The 17,280-nt window shown below is 41.2% G+C and overlaps 6 protein-coding genes across 6 annotated transcripts in view; 1 reads left to right on the top strand and 5 right to left on the bottom strand.

The window, feature by feature from the left end:
• Positions 1-17,280, bottom strand: part of LOC145696940 (vacuolar protein sorting-associated protein 54-like) — an 83,665-nt gene that overhangs the window by 56,405 nt on the left and 9,980 nt on the right. The gene's annotated exons all lie outside the window — the stretch shown is intronic.
• LOC145699603 (uncharacterized) lies at positions 75-674 on the bottom strand. Its single transcript, XM_081776880.1, has 2 exons — positions 556-674; positions 75-512 (listed from the first exon to the last, which is right to left on the bottom strand). The coding sequence occupies exons 1-2, from the start codon at positions 628-630 to the stop codon at positions 102-104; spliced, it is 486 nt and encodes a 161-aa protein (XP_081633006.1). The 5' UTR covers positions 631-674; the 3' UTR covers positions 75-101.
• On the bottom strand, positions 1,058-6,314 carry LOC145698044 (voltage-gated delayed rectifier potassium channel KCNH1-like). The gene is made up of 12 exons (XM_081775250.1): positions 6,118-6,314; positions 5,844-6,069; positions 4,396-4,412; positions 3,703-4,239; positions 3,303-3,657; positions 3,125-3,252; positions 2,946-3,082; positions 2,788-2,907; positions 2,496-2,743; positions 2,348-2,454; positions 1,529-1,599; positions 1,058-1,489 (listed from the first exon to the last, which is right to left on the bottom strand). The coding sequence occupies exons 1-12, from the start codon at positions 6,176-6,178 to the stop codon at positions 1,193-1,195; spliced, it is 2,304 nt and encodes a 767-aa protein (XP_081631376.1). The 5' UTR covers positions 6,179-6,314; the 3' UTR covers positions 1,058-1,192.
• LOC145696483 (uncharacterized) lies at positions 4,707-5,523 on the top strand. The gene is made up of 2 exons (XM_081773527.1): positions 4,707-5,200; positions 5,262-5,523. Exons 1-2 carry the CDS (start codon positions 4,711-4,713, stop codon positions 5,456-5,458), a joined length of 687 nt encoding a protein of 228 aa, XP_081629653.1. The 5' UTR covers positions 4,707-4,710; the 3' UTR covers positions 5,459-5,523.
• LOC145698043 (ankyrin repeat and FYVE domain-containing protein 1-like) lies at positions 7,301-11,754 on the bottom strand. Its single transcript, XM_081775249.1, is given in 10 exon segments — positions 7,301-7,618; positions 7,663-7,804; positions 7,865-8,035; positions 8,085-8,268; positions 8,309-8,655; positions 8,701-9,028; positions 9,096-10,527; positions 10,530-11,182; positions 11,251-11,426; positions 11,470-11,754. Coding segments are annotated over 10 exon segments (3,708 nt in total). The 5' UTR covers positions 11,622-11,754; the 3' UTR covers positions 7,301-7,495.
• On the bottom strand, positions 11,959-12,501 carry LOC145698042 (achaete-scute homolog 1-like). The gene has a single exon (XM_081775248.1). It carries the CDS (start codon positions 12,499-12,501, stop codon positions 11,959-11,961), a length of 543 nt encoding a protein of 180 aa, XP_081631374.1.

Raw genomic sequence — 17,280 nt, 5'->3', positions numbered from 1 at the left:
ACAATAAATTTTTAAAAAATCATCAAGTGTTCTCTAAGTAAAGTAGTCTCTAGTTTAGTCGTCAGTATAAAATCTTTATTCTGTACAGTTGCAGAGACTTTCTACAGTCTTTCATAAAGAATTCTTCTTGAGCAGCCAAGCTTGTTGTTCATTCGGAGGATTTTGTTGAAAAGATCGGTCTGAATCGCTTTCGCGTTGATTATATTTCCGTTTTTCTCCTCAGAGCAGGCGTAGTTTCGGATGATTTTATGAAGAGCGAAGTAAATGTCCGCAGTGCTCTGGCAGACATCGTCGGCACTGAGAACTGGACCAAAGTATTCCTCATCTTCTTGTGAATCAGAATCAGTGCTACAGTCGACGCGCTCCTCTTCTGTAAGAAGAAAGTCTTGCCAGTAGGAGGCAACGGCTGTAATTTCATCGAGCTTTTCAAGCGTTGAGCTTTTGACTGCTTCTGATAGTCCTGCAAATTGAGAAGAGTCCCGGACGATTGGAATTATTTCTTGGATCGCGCTCTAAAATTTCTAAATCGATATTCATCCAATTTCTCTGTTCTACCTCGAAGGTGCTCTTTATTGCTTCAATGTCAGTATTTCCCTGAACAAGAGCAGCAACGATAGATAAAAGTTTCATTTTCTTATTTCTTAAAAATTTATTCTTCCCTGAATGAGTTTGAAACAATTGCGGGGCTACTTTTCTAGCTCAGGTGGCGCTGCATTAATGTAACGGTAGTGAGGAATGCGAATGTGTCTGGTGAAAATATTATGAGGTTCATTGTAATTTATTAAAGTTCTTACGTTTGATTATTGATTATGGTAGATGATTATCAATTAGTTCTTGTTCCTTCCATAAAAGTGGCCACAGAATAAATTTAAAGGAGTTATTTATTAACCCCGAAATTTATGAATGAAATTCAAAGTGATAAGAAATTCTTTCGCATTCTTTGATAGATTAACCATTTGGTAGCACACTTGAATTTTTTTGAGCGAAAAGTTAAAGATACAAAGAGTAGAAAGTTGTATTTATCGTTTTGCTGGCAGTATTTTTGTCTAACATGAACGGTTCGTCTGAAGAGAGCTAATTATTCGAGTTTCTGTACCAATAATAAACACTCTTTATTTTATCCAAAACTAATCTCACTTCCTACGAAACAAAGCTTAAAGTTTAGCATAACAGGTCTCCTGTGATTTATTTATTAGGACTCAGACTCATCAACAAAGAGCACATCTTCGATAGACAGAGTTCTGGATTTTCTGTTCTCCGATTTTCTTTGTTCGCTGCAAGTTTCACCGTCGACCTCTTCCAATGTTGGATGAAGATAATCATTGTCGCTAATGATGCTCTTTCTGGAAGAAGAACTAGACATGATTCTCGACTTTCCTTCGACAAGAAGTGAGTCTTTTCGGCAGAAGGGTTCTGGCGTCGATTTTGAGTCTGGTGTTTCATCCCAGTTCGAAAGAAGATGCTCTGCTGTTGCAGTCAAGACTTTCATCTAATAATTTGATTAGCAACAAATTGAAGATTTGATAACCTGAGCGATGAGATTCTTGAGTTGAGTCTGCTTTGACGCTGCTATTGGACTCGGAGTTCCGCGATTTTTGGCTGGATGTATTGCGGTTGTAGGCGGTCACCTGGGTTTTTAAACCCAGAGTCGCAAAATGCCCAGTTTGGGATTACTAGTCCCAGGAGGCAAAATTCTTGAGTCTGGGTTTTTCAAAACCCAGGCTCGCCACTTCTGCGAGCCTGGGATTGTCAAACCCAGGTTACCGCGTTTTATCAATAAGTTGAGCCTGGGTTTTTTTTTGCTTGACCAAACAAGTTTCTAGGGTTCACAAGCTTCAGAGGATAAGAAAAAGACAGATTCGGCAGCAGAAAATTACTAAATCTAAGTGCCCCTAGCCACGGGGCTTCGCCCCTTAGGCCCTAAGATGCCGGGGTCTAGTCTATGGTTACTTAGGGTTACCTTCGGTAACCCTAACTAACCCTAGCCTATCCCCCTCGGGTAAGACTGTTCCGTCATTTTGCACAGTGCCCCCTAACACTAACCTCAAGTCATAGAAAGTACTTAAAACTAAAATGTTTTTGTCTTAAAAGTAGGTGTTTAGCAGGATTGGTAGAAATTTTATCTTTTTTTTTCTAGACGACGTGGAAATTGTTTTGGTACGAGCAAAAAACCCAGGTTCAACTTACTGATAAAATGCGGTGACCTGGGTTCGGCAAACCCAGGGTCACAAAAGTGGTGAGTCTGGGTTTTGAAAATCCCAGACTGAAGAATTGGACGATCTGGGACTGGTAATCCCAAACTGAGCATTTTGCGACTCTGGGTTTAAAAACCCAGGTGACCGCATACCACCATGTATTGCACAGTCGACATCAATTATTGGAAACGAGCCTCCAATAGTAGCCCTCTTGGTTGCTGGCGAGAAGAGTGACTTTCTGTGCGTTATATTTGGAAGACTTTAAAATTTCTATAAAATATTCTCGCGCGTACAAATCACCTTGAGAGACGGCCAACAGGTGTTTTCTTTGAACATGTACTTGAGCTACTCAGTTTGCGCTCCCCGTTACATGACTTTGTCCGCGGATTGCACAAGTTGAAACTAAGCACCATATTTGCATCGAAAGACTCTTTGAAGTGGTGGTAGAATTGAAGCACTTTCTTCAAGCTGTCCGATTTAAAAATGCGCAAATCAGTAGGCGCAAGAACACGCACGTAAAAATGACTTCCTCGAGCAGCTTCGTTGTCCTTCGAATTTTTTTGACGAAAGTTGGAACGAAATTTATTGTTACCTTCCACACTTGATTTCCAAAAGCGTCCCCATTTGAAAGAATCGCAATGACGACATCATCATCTTCCAGGATTTCAAGACACCCGGACATTATGAAAACAACTTCATCAACAGCTTCGCCCTTTGAAATCATTAATACTAGTCAGAAAAAATCGGAACCTTGTGATAGATGATATCGCCTGGGCAAAATCTCTTTTCCTTGATTTCTGTAGCCAACGCTCTCAGGCAGGCATCGGAACTTTCTCGAAAGGCCTTGTGATCGTTGAAAACCTTCCGATGGAGATGGACAGCGATATCTTACACCAACGTCATAAAATTTCGATGTGCGATGAACTTACCTGCACGGAGATCTTCAGGGCAGAATTCAATTACTTTCCTAGCATCAATGCCCTTGTTCATTGTCCAAGATGATACGATATGGTCACGAATTCGGTCACGCAGCTCTTGAGGAACGTGGAATTGCCGACTTAAAATCAAATAATTTCCATTCAAAATATTTTAATCGAATAAAATTACCTGAATTCCGAGACTGAGTTGATCGCATCATGATATCTGTTCGTATCGGTATGTAGCTGTTGTATAATTGTAGTGATGTTACCAAAAATAGTGGCATAAACAAGAGCACCAAAAAGCAAAACAAAGACGCAGAATATCTGCTCCTCTTTCGTATTAGCGGATATATTGCCGAAGCCGACGGAAGTTAAAGAAGTCATGACAAAATATAAAGAAGCGACATAGCATTTGGAAGACGGCGGGATCTCGAGAACTGTGCAATCGTTGCGGAAGACGATGGGCTCGCCTAGGTCGTCTGCGAGCTTGACGATCCAGGAGGAGTTTTGGACGATCCCTTCTGAGCAGCTTCCGGTCACGCCTTTCAGGAAATTATAGTTCACCGTAATTTGTACTTTGTTCTTACCTATTGCATACCAGACACAAGCGAGCCAATGGCCAGACAGAAGGAAGGACAAGACAAGTAAAAGAAGCATGACAGAGCTGTAATGAGCAAATTGATCGAGCTTTCTCGCTACACGAGATACTCTCAATAGCCGAGCAATCTTTAGCGTTGTAAATAACGAAGTTATTCCTCCATCGCCCGATTGAGCTTGCCCCATTGTCGTGATAAAGTTCAGCAAATCAAGCGGAAGACAACTCAGTAGATCCAAACAATACCAACTGGAGACATAATTCATCTGAATAATATTCCTGTCGTCGATCGTCTCCCCATTCTCAGCCACAATCGTCGTCAGGAAGCAAATGAACACATCGGCGATGAAAATGAAATCAACGCAGCTGTCGAGCAGCAACCAAACAACATTATGCGACACGACATGGTGCGTCCCGGAGAATGCCACATTATATGGAACAAACAGTGCGGAATAGATCGTGAGCAGGAGAATCAACCAGACCCACAAGGTTTTGAAAGAACCGTAATGAGATATTGTGAGCCGGTCTCCTTGATAGAGTTAATCAAAGTTCTGATTAGTTGATCTACTATTTTTTTTCAACTCTTCCTTCTGCTTTTGGCGATTCTATTAAAGATCTGTGCGAAATCAGCGATGTCGAAGACAGTCTCCTAGATTGGCTCGTCGGTTCCTCTAGCTGATCTAACTTTGCATTCTCCGATTTCTGATTCGTATCATGATTATTTGAAGTCGAGTTTGTTTCGATATGTGAAATGCTTGTTACAGTGTGGTCGATCGTATTCTTCCTTGATTTTCGGTAGACAGATTGTCGAAATTTACGCGTGCTGGCGTTATTTGCCTTTATCTTTGATTGGAATCAATATATTTTGTTAGGTTTCTAGAACTTATTTGGACATATTTACTCGTAGCGAAAAATATTCAGTTTCACCCCTTCATTTATCGAGGTAGGATGTCTTTTTTGATTTTCAAGAGAACTTGTTTGAATCGCTTCAGAATTTAAAATGGACTCATTTAACGGCAGCTTGGCTGATCTTCCCATCGAAAAGGAGCTTTCCGAGAGCATCAACAAGAACATGCGAGTTCCTCGTTCTCTCAGTCTCCGAGAAAACGTCGATCTGGATGATCAGGTTCCGAATCCAAGCGCAGATCTGGAAATGCATGCACCACGAATGATCGCTCCCTACGAAGACGATGAAAATGGCGCTGGAACCGAACTTGATCATCCCGTTGGATTGACGAGCGCAAGCATGGTCTGGGAATCAGGTTACGACTTCTTGGATGCGGACGAGTACAGCATGAAGGCTCCAGCAAGGAACATTAGAGCCGATTCACTCGTTGTGGAGGAGTTTTTGGACCAGATGCAAGGCATCAACCTCAGCTTCCAAGAAATGCCCCAGCCGTGCCCGCAAGAAATCGTCCCAGATCCTAGTGCTAGAATGCTTCGCGAGCAGACGAGCACTCCAAATCCTATCATGACTCCAAGATATTTAGGCGCGGATAAAAATATAATATGAATCTTTCAAACTTCGAATCGATTTTTATCAATTCAAAGATGAAAAAGTTGAAGAACAACTTGAAGAGCTCTTCAAGCAACAAATCGAAATGAACGATTGGATGCAGGAGCTTGAAAGAAGAGTGATTGATTTGGAGGATGACAAAGAAGAGAGAAACTACTGGAGTGGTCTATTCAATCTTTCTGTTCTGACGATCTGTGGAATTTGCGCGTGGAAAGTTTGCAGGCGCCCGTGAAATTGTTTCTATAAATTCTATGCACTTATCATTTTTTACCAATAAAGCAACATTTTTGTGATAAATTTAATTCCATGTCCTTTACTTCGTAGAGATTAATGACGATGAACGTCACCTTTAAATTATTTATAACTTAGCAGGGGCAGAGCGACGCTTTGTAAGTCTGAGTAGATTGAGAGCGAGCGAGTGGGGCAGAAAATCGAAAACGCATGTCGATAATGACTTTATAATTATATCTTGCTCTGCCCGTTATACCTGGAGACAAGCGAATTCGACACAGTCGAGGAATACCGTTTTTGCGCGTCAGGAGTCCTTCTGTTTGGAAGCTCGGCCCGTCTTCCAGCTTTTCGGAGGTCCCGAAAATCATCAGTTTACCATAATTTACGGGTAATAAGACCGTTCCTGAGGAAGTAGTTTAGCACTGGTGCGGCTGATATTGATCAAAAACTGGGAGAGCATTTGTGTAACGTCTTTATTCCCCATAAAATCTAACGTTATTGGTTCGCCGATGAGATCGGCCCTTGTGTAGCCGAGTTTATTGGTGAATTTGTCGGACACATAAATGACAGGGAACTCCGGAAGCTCTGCATTTGCGACAACAAAGACACCGTCTACAGATAAAAAAGAATTCCCCTGGATCTGAAAGAAGCGAAACTTACGTTGGCTACTGTAAGCGTTCCTTCGAATAATGCCTTCAAGCACATTCGTGTTCGACCTCATATTCTTCCCGTCCTTCTTGACTACAACTCTCTGAGCATTTATTCGTCTCTGGTACCCTTAATTCTTCATTTATTCGCGCCGCGTGTTCTCATTTTCTTTTGTCCACTGGCGTCTCAGAAAAAGCAATATGATAAAATGAAAAAGGCGATCTCGTTTATCGATGAGATTATTTTTGCATTTGCTAGCCGATTATTGACTGACTTGAAGAGAACGCTTGGGGCTCAACTCTATCCTCGCGCAATATGTTTTCATGCTCGTTATGAACTAATGCCAAGATTGAACGCGCCGCGCACCATCTTGTGGGAGAATCAGAATGCACCCCTTTGTATGAATGAATTAAAGTACTTCAGATATGCTTTGTTAGAATGTTCTTATCAAAACTCATAGAATATTAAATATCCAATTAGGGTTTAATTATCATTAACAATGTTAATTCTAAAGTGAATTCTAGTGTCAACTAGGTTGTTTTATAGTAAAACCTTTACTTACCACGATGTGTGAAAACACGACTGGAAATCTTTATTTCTCATGCAAGGTTCATTATAGAATGTACAACCTAAGTCTTCCTTTTTATAGAACCTTATCCTTCTGAATAAGGGCATAAAAATGAGGTTACTGCTATTTTTTGCATTATAGGATTTCGTTTTTTTCTCTAATCATCGCAAGATATGCTATTTAACTGCTCTTCTTGCCAGTTTTTATATATTTTTCGAATTCCTTTGTCATAATATAATTAATTAAACTTGATCAGATATCTTTAACCTATCAGTCTGTAAGTGACAGACCTCTTATTAACGTTTCAATATCAAGTTTCCATAGGAAACGAGCAGAATACTTCAGCGAAATTAACGCAAGAATAATAAAGTATTTCGCGAATCAGAAAGAATGCAATCAAAAATGCATCTGAGATGCAGGATCACTCACGGATACGTCGCATTGTCTCTGGCTAGAAATTCTTTAAACTAATCTCTGTTTTCGCTGGAACGCGGAAAACCGCAAATCATCAATTTTAAACTAGAGTACAGAGAGGCCTATTTCCTTATTTTTCCAAAGCATATCAATATTCACTCATTTGTCTTCATAAATCCAGTCAGAGAGACTCTGGGCCGGATCAAGGAGGCGTTTCAATTTAAATTATGCTTTATTAAATCATGTTTAGCAATTATTGGATTCTAGTACAGAAATGAGCGGAGGTATCAATGGCAATGAACAGTTGAACGGATGAGTAGTTTGATGGGATGAACAATCGTCTGGGCACAGAAGTAGAAAAAAACATAAGTTTACGAAGTAATAAGAAGCTGAAGCAGTTTTCAAGTTTCAAAGAGCGTAGCCTGATTTCACGGCGTCTTTGAGTGTCAGAACATCGTAGCAAATATCGCAAACGCGCATGGATTTCTCGCCAGAACCGAATTTCGCGATTTGGAGACGGTTTTTCGATACCTATAAGCATCAAATAAACCATTTTTCATTCCCTAGGTCAGTACCTTTTCACAAACGCAGCTTCCACAATGCCTGCAATGATGTTTCCGGAGTCGCATCGAGAATTTTTCGTCAGTAATTTGGCATCTATCAGTTTCTACCCATGGCGGCTCTTTCTCCACCTGGTCCAAAACTCGATTGAGCAACCTGAACTTCAAGTTACACATGTCACACGTATTTATATATTTAGCGAACAAAAACAGACACCTTTTAGTAGCGACTTCCAAATTGAATATTGTTATTCCTTCGCTATTTGGTTTTGCAAGAACCGATCCAGCTTTGGCTAGCGCAACGCATAGAGCTGCTTGTCCGTTCATGTAAGCAATCAGTAGAGGCGTGTTTCCATCGAGATCTTGTTCGTTTATCGGGTAATCAGGGCTAGAGACGCATGTTTGATCAGTTTATATTTTCGAAAATTTTGCCTCACCAATATTCTTGGAGAATACTCATCTGCTGAACGGCGTTGTCTTCTCCGTGGAAAGCGACAAGATGAAGGAAACATTTTCCTTTTGAGTTGGGAGCTTTTGGATCGACGGACGACTCAGAGAGTAGAACCTGAGTGACTTGTGAAGCGTCGTGCTTCGCTGCGAGATGAAGCGCGTTATTGCCCTCTGAAAACGATTAATCCTCGGTATGGTCAGAATTTCTTACCTTCGTCGAGGAGATCGGGTTTCCATCCATTTTGAAGCAAAATCCTGGTTATCTCGGCCAAGTCGCGCTCAGCCGCATAATGCAACGCCGTCTGGCTCATTTTGTCGACCGCATCGACTTCGGCTCCGGCCAAAGTCAAATTTCGGACGATAAAGTCGTCCCCAATTTTCACCGCAAGATGAAGAGGAGTTGCCTCGTCGCCATCTTTCGTCCTGGAATTCACGTCCACGCGAACTTGGATAAGGAAAAGGACGCTCTCGGTGTCTTTTTCGTTAATGGCGAGATGCAGGAAGTTTCGACCGAGGCGATCGTATTGCTCCGCAGTCGTTGGTTCTTTGTCCAAAATTCTGAACAAGATCGCGATTCAGCAAAACCCGTACAACACGTTTTACCTCTCAGCTGCTTTCGTGTTCTTGACCCTGAGCGCCGTGGCAAAAGGCGTCAATCCATCGTTATTTTGAAGGCGCAAATTAATGTTCCGATGGTCGATCAGCATTTCTGTCACATCCTTATGCTCATAAATAATCGACAAGTGCATGGCAGTGTTTCCATCAGAATCAGCTTTATTCAAATCGACATTTCTATCGAGTAACGCATTCAGGACGATGTAGTAGCCGCGGCTGGCCACGGTGTGAAGAGGGAATTGGTATTTCTTCTGAGGTGGTTTTTGGACGATTCCGCCGCGAGACGATGCCTTGGAGATGCTTTCTTTTGGAAAACCTTGATAACATTTTTAGTTACACAAATTTCAAAGATTTTCAATATCATAATTTATAATTTATAAAGCACCTTTCCTTTGAAATTGTCGAGGAAAAACTCCTCTTGGAACTCCTCGTGCTCGATCCAAATGGATTCGATTCACTTTCGTCATCATCAGAGTCCTTGCCAAAAGGATTATCGTCATCCGAATCTGAATCGTCCCCGAATGGATTTGGCGATTTCTCCTTCTTCTTTTTCTTCGAATTTCCTCCAGCTCCTTTTAAGATTTCTTCTAGTGTCTTTGGTCTGTCGCCAAAAGATGATGCTTCAGAAGGTTTTTCGATTTCTTCTTCGTCTCCCTTTTGCGTCAATTCGAACTCATTCAACAAGTCTTTATCAACTTTGGGCGAGACGTCGATATCCGCACGGTTGTTGATCAGAAAACTGGCTCCCATTTCGTTGCCAATTTCTAGCGTCCTGTGTAGAAGTGTCCATTCTACCGCCCCATTTGCCGTTTTTGACCAGCTGTTCACATCGGCTCCTTGGTGAACGAGTGTCTCGGCAATGTCGAATAACTCCATATTGATAGCATTCCAAAGAGGGACATTTCCATTGACATCCGGCTTCTCTTTATCAGCGCCGTTGATGCAAAGAGTACAAACTGCCTGGCCAAGAGAATTTTTCACCGCTAACTCTAATGGAGTCTCGTTAAGAGATGACGCGAGATTTGGATCAGCCCCGTTGCCAAGGAGGAAAAGCGCAGACTTCTCGGCACTTGAATTTAAAGCATTTATCAGAATTGGATTTCCACCCAGGATTTGATCTACGTCTGCTCCAAGTTCAAGAAGAGTTTCGGCCTTGTCCGTCCATTGGTTTTTCAGACACTGGTCAAGTGCAGATCGTGAACTGTTATCCCCTTCAATTTTGAGTTGATCTTCCTTCATTTTATTTAGAATGAGCTTCGTGTTTTTCTCGCTCTCCATCTGTAGACTCAAATGTAGCGCGCTGCCGCCGATGATTTGCCCTTTCATCTCACGATCTGGCATAATCGAATTCACATTGACCCTGTTTTCCACTAGAATATCAACCAATTTGGCATTATCTTCAAGTAAAACTGTATGGATAACCGCCTCGCCAGCGTTATTTGCATGTTCCAAGTCAGGATCGCCCGATTGTATGAGAATCTCTGCCTGTTTGAATTTCTTCGCTTTGATTAAAACTTGCACGATAGAATCACCCTCCGGATTCGCCGCAGTAGAATCGGCACCAGCTTCGATCAAGATCTTTGCCAATTTAGACGCGTTCTTCGATTCAAGAGCTTTGAGCAAAACAGTTCGTTGCTGATCATCGACAAGTTCCAAATTCGGATTCTGCGAAAGCAAAAGGGAAATCAGATCTAGGTTGTTCGTTTCTATTGCTTGATGGAGCGCCGTTTCGCCATTTTCATTCTGGCAATTGACATTTGAGCTGATGAGAATCTTCTCCGTCGTCGATTTCAAGTCGCCAAGGCTTACTTTTTCGCTAGGTAATGCAGCACGCTTTCGTTTTTATTATCCACAAGGTCAAGTCGCGCGCCAGCGTCGAGAAGAAATTCCACAGCCCATTTGTTCGACTCGCTGATATAACGCTGGACGAGGGTGGACCCTTGTTTGTCTTTCCTGTTTATGTTCGCATTGTGAGAAGTCAACACTTTCGCCAGCGACTCATTCTGCGCTGCTATTGCTATGTCCAAAGGAAAGAGCCCGGCGTCGTTTGCTTCGTTGAGTTTTTGAGAAGTTTGGCTGTCGAATTCAATCAGATAGAGGAACACCACGTCTTCTCTTTCTGCTCGTATAGCTCGATGAAGAGGATCGTTGGACTTTCTCTTCAGCATTTCGTAAAGGAGAGGAGCTTTCACTGCGGCTAGTTCTTTCGCGCCGAGTTGTTCCCAGTGTTGACTGACGATTTCGCCAGTGTAATCGATGAGGCTTTTAGACTCGATTTCCTCCGCCAGCTGATAGAACTTGACGCAATTGTGCCTCGTTACCATCGGCTTGAGAGCATCTTCTGTTCTGCGGGAAAGGTCGATTAGCTGGAATTCTTTCGCCATATGCATAAGTTCTATCACGTGATTTTCTTCCAGTTGAGGGACGAGATCTGTGTAGAGCCAGTTTAGCATCGCCATATTGCACTTTTAAAGTTGAGAAAACAGATATTATTTAGATTTGACTTGCAAGAAAAATAAAATCGCAACTTTTCCTTTTGAGAATATTTCGAAAGATCAAGAGAATTCGTATTTTGAAGAGTTCCTGGAGACCAAACATCGGATCTTGCAGCGAGAAGAAATCTATGAGCACTGAAGGTTTCTTTTTCGGAGATTTGAAGCTCGATGTCTGATAAGGCAGCATTTTTGAAGAGGGATTGGGCTTGTTTTGATAGACTTGATTTTGTAAGATTAGTTGAAGTTGGAGAATTGGGAGTACCTTGCAGGTAGATTGAACTGATTGACGGTTCCTCCACGGGCGGTTATTTGCGATTCTAGCTCCAAATTTCTCTTTTGGCACTTTGAGAACTCGCCCCTAAGAAGCGCCAGATGGCTCTTCACCGATTCTAGCTCGGCTTCTATTTTTGCCATTTCGGTTTATTCTCTACCGGAGCATGTTCGTAAAGAATCGAATGATTGAGTGAGGCAGAGCTTGGCAAACAGAAAATGTGCAAAACTCAAACTCAGAAAAATAAAAAGAGAAAAAGCGGCGCGAGCGCGTTTTTGCGCGCTTTGGCGATTTCCTTTAGCAGCTTTCTCCGTTGACGGCCAATCACGCGCGATGGAGGTTTGTCGCCGAGAAAAAAACATTTTTTCTGGTCGATAGAGGGCGCTTTAGTAACTCAAAGGACGGATAATTTCTAACGGGCGGTTTATTAGTCGGTAGTTAGTCTTTTTTTTATTTTTGATATATACATGGGGTGCATTTTTAATAGGGAGAGTAACGGGCAGAAGATGAAGAAACTAGAGGCGGCAAAGGAGTGTCTTCTTCAGTCGGGATGAAAGGAAAGCACGAAAGGGCGTTGGAGAGATCAGGGTATTGCTCGAAATACTGGTATTCTGGGCTTGCTGTCTGAAGATGAGGCATTTGCGGGAAACAATTTTGGTCTTGAGTCAATGATGAATTAGGCGAACCGTAGCCGGAAGAGCCGTAGGAATAGCCACTCTGATCCAAGGACGAAGTTGGCGAAGAGTAGTAGTTTGCACAGTTCTGATCGTAAACAGTTGGTCCAGGAGTTGCAAGAAGTTCGAGAAGATTTTCAATGTGCTCGATCGCTCCTTGAAGAGTTTCGCATTTGGACTTTTTCTTTCCTTTCCACTCGCCGTTTGGAATGACTTTGCGGAGAGCGTCGAAAGCTTCGTTCATTTCTTTTTGACGGGCGCGTTCTTGGTCGTTTCGACGGAGAATGGCTTCTGGAGATCGGTATTGCTTGCGTTTGCCTGACTTGGTGAAGAGGATTTTGCCTGTCATGGTGATTCTTGGTTTTTGTTGTTGATTAGTGCTTTGATTTTGATTTGATGATCGTTTGCTCTCAACTGTCTGTTTATATGGAACCTGTACTCAATGGCGCCAAGTGCACCTTGTAGATGAAATTATGATGAAAGCTCAAGGTGTCCGTTGGTGCACCTTACCAGCTGCTAGTCTGCGCTCGGATCATCAGAGACAACTAATTAATGCACCTTATGATCTGCAGCTGTCTTAGCAAGTGCACCTAAGATTTGATGATAAAGAAGACATTCGTAACGAAATATAATATAATGAATAGAGTTCGAGGGCGAAAATTCGCGAAGATGCTTCCGTCAGAATCCATGAATATATTCATCAAATATTCATAAATGACATCCAAGCTTATTTTGTCTAAAGTAAAGTTCATTCGTCGTAATAATGGTGGAGAGACTATTTATATTTCTTTTTCTACCAGTGATAAAAGCACAAGGCATTGAGTGTGTTAACTTTGTGAAAACAATTTCAAATGGAGTGGGTATTTCTTATGCAAGTGCGGCTGATTCTTGTGCTAGTAGGCAAGGGACACTTCCGTTTTTTAGTTCGAACGAGGAGCTCGAGAAATACCTTCAGGACATGGCTAGCAAATGCACTGTTTTGACGAGATAAGAATACTTATTTAACCAGAATGAAAGACTACTGAAAACTCCGTTGGCTGGCTTGGATTGACTCTCAAAGATTACAACTGGTGGAATCCCGACGGATCATTTAGTGATATCGCTCGATTTACTAACGTCACAATTGATTTATTCGACGATGGTAACCAGTGCGCTCGTTTAATCGAGGAAGATGGAGAGCTTCTCGTCACGAACAGTGAAGACTGTAGTTCATCAACCGTTGATGGCGACCTGTATTGTCGGATCTATGAGTGCACTCCAAGCGCACCTCCAATTGATTGTGTTCATTTCACGGATCTTGGTATTCCCGGTCCTTATTCTTCGGGAGTCGAAGAATGCGAAGCAGATGGAATGGAGCTTGCGTATTTCAAAACTGAAGAAGAGTTTGAAAAATACCTTTCTTATGGGTTCCTTGATGCTTGGACAGGTCTGACAGCCTTGGATACCTCGGGAGTGTTTAAAAATCCAGACGAAAGCTATACCAATTTCGTAGGTTGGAATGAATACCCTTGGGTAGATGGTGAGCAGTATTCGGATGTGAAAAAGTACGCCAAGATTCTACTTACAACAGAAACGATTCAAATGGCAGATTCTGCAGATATTCTTCAAGTTGTTTGCCGAAAAGAGTACTGCCCAGAAATGAAAGTTGAAGAGACATGTGCCTCTCCCGACAAATATATTGTCGAAGGTCAATGCTTTGATTGTCCTTACGGAGCTGTGTGTGACTCTACTGGCGTTCATACTCTTCTTCCATGCGATGCTGATCCAACCTCACCTCGAACAACAATAAGTCCTCATCAATTTGACAAAATACCATCAGTAGAGCCACGCGCCTGGACTTACACTTCCATTATCAATCTGGCTCACAACTATGGAGAAGATATCGAATCTCTAGCTTCTGAAGAATACACGAACTTAGACTTGATTCATTCAGAGAGCATTGGTTCCGTTAGATCTCAAATTGAAGTATCTTTGGGAGAAGACGGATACTTCAGAAAAGCTTATCTTAACCCTGAGCATACAATTATTTCTGGCCCTGTCCGAACACAATCGTTAATGAGCTCTTATGATACGCAAATCGATTTATTTCCGGCTTCATTTCGAGTCCGATTTCAAATCTACCCCGATGAAAATGTAAGCAAGCTCTCTATAATCGTATAAAATATCATTTATATTCAGATTCCATTTTCGGGCCCGGGAGAATCGACTAATTATTTCTTCAATATAAAATTTGCTGAGTCAGGCGAAACATTTTTGCAAGTAAAATACAAAGATAAAGCTTCAGCTATAGTGGTTAAAAATGAAAACGGGGATTACAGGCAAAAGAATCTCGCGGCAAACAAATGGAATCTTATCGAACTTGAAGTTTACGAAGAACGAGATTCTCATTCTTTGACCGTCAAAGTCATCAGAAAAGACGAGGCCGGAAACGAATGGGCGAGCTCACCGATGAAGCTATTCAACGTTTTTGAACTTTCTCCAAAGTCAGCTTACTACTCGAAAAAACCGTTCGACGTCAATTTTCCAACCAAAAATCCATCTGAAAGGTCCTGGATCAAAGACTTCACTATAATAGGAACGGGTTCTTGATTTTAAAGTCACTGAAACTATCATTCGAACAATTTTTATCGCTTTCAAAAACCAACACCAAATTGAACCTTGCAAGAACACAATCGCTACAAATTCATCACAAAAGAAAATACAGCTGGAAGAATTGCTAACGTTTTAAACGAGTATCACAATTCTGGGTCTCATTTTCCTGCAGGAGGATGGTTATTGCACGATTTTACTGGATTATTTTCTATCAATGTCATAATAAGTAACATGGACGTCGTACCTTGCCATTCAATCGATGACTTTGGTGACTTCGATGGCATGAGTTCCATTGACTACGAGAATTGCGAATCAGAAGACTTTGTTGTTATCGACTTACTTCATCATCTTCTTTTGTACTTCAAATTTTCGCACGAGAATTTCCCGATTATCAAATTTGGTATAATTGATGGAAATCCTTCATTTTCTTCTTGTGAGACGGAGTATGCACAATTTTCTGCTAATTCTGAATATCAGATTCGAATAGATACTTTGATGCTGGAAAATGGACATATCACTTACCGAATCGGCTTCAAAAAGGATGAAATCTTAGTGTCGAATGTAGTCTGCTCTGAGACATTTACTCGACGTTTATTAGATCAAGCACCAGTCAATGTTATATTCTACCCGCCTTGGCAACACAACAAAGCTGTCGACTTTGACCTCGTTGCTTTCGAATATGAAGGATTCGACCCGCAAAATTTTGAACTGCAAATTCTAAAGCCGGATAAATCATCAACTCCTAAAGTAATAACGAATGCTCTGGGCGCGGATTACAATCAAGATTCCACAAATTGGCGAGAAGAAAAGACGCAGTATTTTACCGCTAAAAGTGTTTCTCCGTCGTTTTATGTTAGTCCCGACAAATCTGTAAATTGGTTCAAAGGCTGTTGCAAAGTCAATACAGAGAGAAGCTCCATTTCTCCCCTAGAACTAGCAGTTATTCCATCGGTTCCCCCATCAAGCTGGATTTATAAGACAATGATCAACTATAACAATTACATAGAAGGCGCCAGCTCCATTTTCCTTTCAGAAGAATCACTTTCCGTCAAAACGATTTTCGATTACGAGTTGATGACAAGAAACGGTGACCTCTATGTTGAAAAAGAAGATGGTTTTTGGATACAATCGTACATCAAAGATGATGGCGTAGTTATAGCTCCAGATGATGAACTGACTCTTCAAAGCCTTGGTTCTCATTTGAACGTGCAGTACAACTTTTTACGCTTTCGAAATCGCCTTCGCTTTCAAATTTTTGCTCCTGAAGAGGATATGTTATGTTCAAATTATGTCATTTTTCACTGGTATGCTGGCACTCTTAGGTCAAATCATATAAAAGTAAAGCTTTTGGGAACAGACAAGAAGCTGGTTATTCTTTTTGACGATGATTTGGTAGAAGAACTCAATCTCAGGTTGAATAAATGGAATTCGATCCAAATCATTACACAGCTCAACCATGATGTACCAGGGCAGAAGATAGTTGTACGCCTCAATGAAGTTCATGTCAAAACTTATTCGATCAATAAAACTCAAGGTAGTCTTCGAAAAGAATACTATCTGCGATTTGATGGCCCGCCTGTCTCGTCCTGCCTTGATAATTATCTGATCAAAGACTTCAAAATTCGGGAACAGTTGAATTATCCCTTCCAACTTACAAATAACCAAAAAATTGGAAATATTGGTACTTCTGATGCTTCGCACATGACCATGGATACTTTCACTGGAAGTTATTTTCTGAATATCATGCTTTCCTTCTCTGGGCCACTCCGATCGAATATTGAGAATGACGTTGACATCCCGCTGAATTCAGTTAGTGGTTTCATATTTTGATGAAACGTAAATTGAAAATATGATAATTGCTTGTTTAAAATTTTGTTGATTAAAAATCATGAAACTTACTAAAGAAGGTAATAAATACTGCCTGCTTGGATGCACTCTTTTCAGATTAAGAAAATCAGCAAAGGTCAAAAATAATTAATATACATATTTTTTGATAATAAGGTAATCGTAATTTTTGATCGAATACGCAGCCGACGAGAGTTTTATTTACGTCGAATATAAAATTGATTATCCTGGAAAACAAATAATGTTTACTATCCGACTGGATGATGATAATTCTGCTTACATACAGTACCGATCAGCGTGGATATACATTGCAGATAATGACATTTACCAATTTGAAATCTCACAATTCTACGGAAACATTAAGAATTTCCCAAGTTACGAAGTAAAAATCTCATACAGCGGCGGAAGCCAAGTGCTTTCGATGAGCTCAGAAATATACCTTCCCATTGAATCAATATCAGGTGTTTCAAACGCGTATTTTGTGTTTGGGAGTACCTTTGATCTTGACTTACACGGGCTGAGAATCGAGAACTTTCGACCAAAAGCGCTTGGCATAACATTTGCCAAAAAGACTCCGGCTAAAGATTTGGAAATTTCCTCGGAAGAAATTTACTATACGCAAAGAGATGCGTTTTCCGAGTCGTTCATATCTGCAGACGACGCAATTTTTAGTGGATCTGATGGAGATTAC

Source organism: Oikopleura dioica, chromosome 2 (assembly GCF_907165135.1).
Source record: "Oikopleura dioica chromosome 2, OKI2018_I68_1.0, whole genome shotgun sequence".
NCBI lineage: Eukaryota > Metazoa > Chordata > Appendicularia > Copelata > Oikopleuridae > Oikopleura > Oikopleura dioica.
Note: the sequence above shows the minus strand (reverse complement) of the source record. Positions and strands in the feature narration are given on the sequence as shown.